The sequence below is a fragment of the Frieseomelitta varia genome, unplaced genomic scaffold (genome assembly GCF_011392965.1).
Source record: "Frieseomelitta varia isolate USP_RPSP 00005682 unplaced genomic scaffold, Fvar_1.2 scaffold_602, whole genome shotgun sequence".
Lineage (NCBI taxonomy): Eukaryota > Metazoa > Arthropoda > Insecta > Hymenoptera > Apidae > Frieseomelitta > Frieseomelitta varia.
In genome coordinates this window covers 206,788-212,463 of record NW_025110371.1, presented here as the reverse complement: position 1 = coordinate 212,463, position 5,676 = coordinate 206,788, and the positions used below count along the sequence as shown (strand labels likewise).

Here is a 5,676-nt window from a genome sequence, read left to right as displayed (position 1 = left end):
ATAGATCTCAAAGGTTAGAGACATTAAATTAAAAAAGATAGAAAAAATAAAAAATATAATATAAACTTTTATTTATATATTTTACAAAAAGTCATTTTTTGAAAGTGCCTCTAAAAATACACTGTTTTACATCTATGAAGCTCCTAACAAAGATTATAAATTGGTCACTTGTCTACTTTGCTAGTTCTGGTATTAAAAGTCAAGATCAAATGGAATGAAACTATGGTTTAGTTTCGCGAACTGAAATCATGTCGATACTATGAAAAGTTGAAAGACGCATGTCTTGTTCGCATGAACTGTCGAAAGTGCGATGCTCTTTAAAAGAACAGATTTCACCTTATTGACAAAGTTGAAAAGTCAGAATATACAGGATTGAGTCTAAAGCTGAAATAATAATTCGGTTAGATAAACACTATGTTTCAAGCCAATGAGTCGCATGTGAGATAATCCATTATGTTGGTACTCTCCGACGACAGTGCCTTAATGATGAAGCAAAACGAGAACTTCTAGAGCAAGAAAAGTAACAAGCCGCGAGATGTTATGTTACTTGAAGAAGGACAATCGATTGTGTTGTGAAAATTATTATGGAACCAGATTACTTTGATGAAGTCAGAAAACTTCGCCGACTTGTAGTTGAAGCAACTGCAAGTGTTTGGGTCAACGTATGACGCAACAAGACGATGAAACTAAAATTCTGATGGTAATACAACTCCGTGGCAATGTAAAGAAATACATCCTTGTTGGAAGTTGTGAAAATATTTTGAAACATGTTTCATCGTTTATAAATAATTATGCATAAGTAATTTCAGAACTTTGCCTGGAGAAGAGACAAACTGTTCAAGAGAATCCACGACGAGAGATAATAAATAATAATAAAGGCTGATCGCGCATCTGTTAAAGCCATGAACCAACCGATGATGTCAGGAGTACTTCCAGATCAGTATTTGTACACCAGACGAAAGTGCATTATTTCAATACATCTATGTTGTTATTGTGGGAAAATTCGAAGAATTAATAATATTATATCTGTCGTTGGATATGATGAGAATGCAAGCGAAAATCGAATAGAGATATGAAGAGGAGGACGAGAAAAATGGCATTAACGTATTTCAATTGTAACGTGGCTCATGTGAAGGCAAGTTGTTCGACAAAGAAACACAGTATAAAAAATTACCAGTATAAAAAAACAGTATAAAGAATTATAAAGTCTCATACAACTTGTATGAAATAGGATTCAGTAAAAATTACTGTTGTCGCAATGTGCGATCTTCTATACACAAAATAAACAAAACGATAAACCATAATGTTGTACAGTGCTTGTAGATCTCGACAGTGACTTAATGTTTAAAAAAATGAAATTTTATGTTAGAGAAGTGATACGGTATTTGAAGATATTAAATAGAAATAATAGATTTCGTAGATTCGTGGTGAATGTATACGATGATCAAATGAACCGAGAACTTTTACAGCGAGAAAGGGCGGCACTAAAATGCGAACTAACATTAATAAGACACAACCTGTCATGTTGTCCAAAGAAGAACAACTAATTGCATTAGCATTTTTCCAATGGCTGGTCGAAGCACATACAGGTCAATGCATGACGAAACTGAAATTTCGAAACTCGAATTACAACTTAGTGATAAAAAGAATGGATATAGTCGAAGTTCCTTGAGATGAATGTTGCTGAATTGTCTTGTAAAAATAATTGTTTCATCGTCGATAATGGGGCGTAAACAATTTTAAAACGTGAAAAAGAAACAAATTATTGGAAGAAACTCACGACATGATAATAGTCTAATCATGCAGCTATTGAAAACAGACACGAACTGATCGACCATTTTGCAGTATTAGTACTTGCTATTACGAAATTAAATGAGATTTGATTGTTTCGATGCTCTATTTGCCGTTGAATGTGAGAAGAATGTAAAAGAAAATCGGCATAGATATGTAACACTGAAGAGAATCAGCATTGCAGCAAGAAGACGAAAAAAAAAAAAACAGCATTAAAATATTCTAATGATAAATAAAAAGACGATTCTATGCTTTCGTATGTGGATTACCAGGAAGTAAACCAGAAGATTGTAAATTATTTCGTGTACCATTAAGTGTGAAATGTTTCAAATGTATGATTGCTTATACAGGGTAGTCACTGAAAGGCTGAGTGATAAAAAACAAAAATAACTTTTACAAGCACGTGTTTTTTAAAATTTTTTATTATTTTATTTGGAAATATAATTAATGGATTTTTGTTTAGTATTATGATAAGTTACGATCAAAAATTATTTAATTATTACTTAAATTACAAGTTATGACTTTTTCAAACTCTTCAGTTTTTCAGTGGCCACCCTGTACTATCTGCCGGACATTCCAATTTCTTTGCGCGTCTTCTGTACTCTTGTGTCTGTAAAAAATCGATATCATTTGATTTGACATGTTAATTTACAAAGATGTTTAGCGTATTAGATCTAAACAAAAGAAAGACTTTTTATGTACCATTGAGCATGTAATATTCTATATATACATTATTTATATTATCTGATAGCCAATACCAATTTTCTCGTGAGCCTTTTTTACTCTGTAATTCACCAGCGGTTTTTATAAAATTTATCAATGCCACGTTGGAGAAATTGTTAGATTATATGAACGACTTTGTAATTTAATTGCTTAAGAATCTTAATTACTTAAGGAGGCACATATATATGGCTTAAGATGATATTTTGGGTGATGAAAAAGTTCATTTTGAGACTAAAAAAAAGAACTAAAAAAGAGTACGATAAAATATTTAATTGCACAAGTCGCAACTCGTAAATAGAAACTCGTCAATTGAAGTTCCTTATTTACTTTCTGATACTACATTATACTTCAATAATAATTCAATTTATATCGTGTATGGATTCATTTTAATCAGAATGGTATTCAATTTACTGTCTTATAGTAAAGCTATTGAACTTATCGAAAAAAGATATACAGATTTATATTTCTATGAATATGATTTAAAAAAAAGTGGAACCTAAATGTAGAATTGTTCCATCTCATATACTTTAAATATTCTCTATATTGTTATTACATGCACTATATTGCAGTGTGATGCATTTTTGCATCTTCAAATTTTCCATTAATTTTTATCTTGCCCACTAATAAGAAATTTTTTTTTTGGACGGAAGGATTTTTCCCACATGCTATACTGAGACAGAAAACATGTTTTCTGAGGCATTATTAATTAATGTATTCAATTGAATAGTGTATAAGTAACAGATAATATAGAACTGTAATATATTTCAGATAATATTCGTTTTTTATATTCTGTTTACTTGGGTAATTCTTTATATCTCAATATCAAACAGAATACTAAAATATGAGTATTGGCACATGAAAATATACCACAAATGATCGTAATATTTGAATTTGTCTTAAGAAGGGCTATAATTGTAGGTGTTCAAAAATAGTGTAAAGTTTTTCGTCGTTTGTTATTCTAAATGTTTTTAAAATTATGTGCACCATAATAATAAATCATTTTGGACAGTTTGACAAGTTTACAAAAACACAAAATGGCAGGAAAATATTTAAATTTAAAATGATTTTATTAGAAGACTGGAGAAAAAGACAAACTTCTGCGTACATCTAATAAATGATATGATGAAATAGAAATACGTTTTTCGATCGTAAATAAACGTAATGAGAAATTTTCTAAGTCCATCTGCATCCAGTACAGCCGTTACTATTCGACTTATCGGATACCTTTTCCCATTCGGAAAAATATCGAGTAATTGAAAAATACAAGATAATGTTCTACTTAAATATTCTATACCCGAATCGGATATTTCTAATGTTTGAGATAATTTATATTTTTTGATTTCAGTGTATATTTTTTGTATTGAGTATCGTTTATTATTCAAACAATGTTTATAATTATAATTATATTATCAGCGCCACATAACTGCGCAATAAATATAAAAGGGGTGCACCTTTCTTCGTCATTAACGTCAATTGATCCCAAACGGACCCCGTTTGTATTTTTGTTATATGATAATTTATGAAGCATTCGTCAAGATGCATTTGGTTTATCTGGACAATATCGCAACAATAGGTTATTTCTTCACCTGGTTTGTTTCGGCAAGAACAAACCTTACAATTCTTTTCTGTTCCTGTTAGAATCACATGAAGCTTTCCATTTAACCGAATTTCATTATAATTAGCGATCGATGTCGAAACTCGATCTCGCGATTGTCGAAAATCTCTCAACTAAAATTTTTATAAATTACAACCGGATAAGTGGCATTTCGTTCTGCTTTTTTACTGATTTATAGAGAATTGTCTTCTTGTACTATCAGCATACGTTTAAGAAGATTTTTTCTATAAAGCTGTTTTGCTTGTTCAATCACACCTTGATCCATTGGCTGCAGTACAGAGATTACGTCATATAATTTTATTTAAATATAATTTTGAACATTTCACTTGACATAGGAAGTACATCTTTTGAAATATGTGACGGTGCGTTATCCAATATGAGTAAAACTTTTTCTTCCCGTCCAATTTTATTTTGATACTCTCTCACATGAAAGTACCATTCTTTAAATATTTTTGTATCCATCCACGCATTCTTTTGTGCTTTATAAATTAATGGAAGATTGGGCACATTCTTAAAGCATCGTGGTTGCCGTGACTTTCCAATTATAAGCAATGGGAGCTTATGCGATCCGGTAGCATTCGAATAGAACTGTATCGTCACTCTGTCTTTGACAATTTTATAACCGGGAGCAGCAACTTTTGAACACTAAGCAAGTGATTTTCGCGGCAAAGCTCTCCAATATAATCTAGATCGGCATGAAATTTTGTATATAGTTTTTGTATAAAGCTTTCCGCATATTCAGCGATAATTTCTCGCCTTGAATATTCAAGAGTCGTACTCCATGTCTTTTTTTTTTTTTGAAGTTCTTCAACCATCCATTGTTGGCTCTAAAATTAGCGTCTCCGTTCATTCTTTCATTTAGTTGTAAAGCCTTCTCACACAAAATTAGTCCATTAATAGGTTCGCCTATGGCACGTTGTTGTATAAACCATAAATATATTGCGTCTTCTATTATAATGTTTTCTGCCGATGATATAATTTTCTTGTTCTTACTACAAGTTGCATTCACTAAAGTCGCCGCTTGAAACTGTAATATTTTTTCTGTATTATTCATTATGGTACATATCGTAGCTTTCCCCATGTTGTACTCTCGTGACAATAAAGTTGCTGTTTTGCCATTTTTTAAACGGTCAAGAATTTCAGCTTTATCATGTATACTAAGTACTACTCTTTTCGGTTTCTTATTTGAATTATGACAAGACATAGTAAATTAAAATGATTTCACAGATCTACACGGCTATGAACGACTTTGTTTTGATAATCGATATACAAAGCAAAACTGCGAGTATAAGCACTACGCCGCGTGAAGCGTGTTCGGATAATAGGAGCTCAGCAAGATGTGTGTTAAATCGGGTTAAATTGTAATAATCTTGTTAGGATAAATGGAGTTTTACTGTACTATTCCTCCCTCCCTTTCCTTTCCCATCTCCACACAGGTCCGTTAAGTATAGATTAGAGAGTGTCGGACTCAACTTCTCTGTCCGAAAGATTTCCGTTTTGTCTTTTCCAATTCTGACAAAGTTCTTAGTCTCTTTGTATATTTCCAT

General features: G+C 31.6%; 1 protein-coding gene across 1 annotated transcript; it reads right to left on the bottom strand.

Moving 5' to 3' along the window:
* Nucleotides 1–4,814: 4,814 nt before the first annotated feature.
* On the bottom strand, nt 4,815–5,333 carry LOC122534499 (jerky protein homolog-like). The gene has a single exon (XM_043665190.1). It carries the CDS (start codon nt 5,331–5,333, stop codon nt 4,815–4,817), a length of 519 nt encoding a protein of 172 aa, XP_043521125.1.
* Nucleotides 5,334–5,676: the final 343 nt, after the last annotated feature.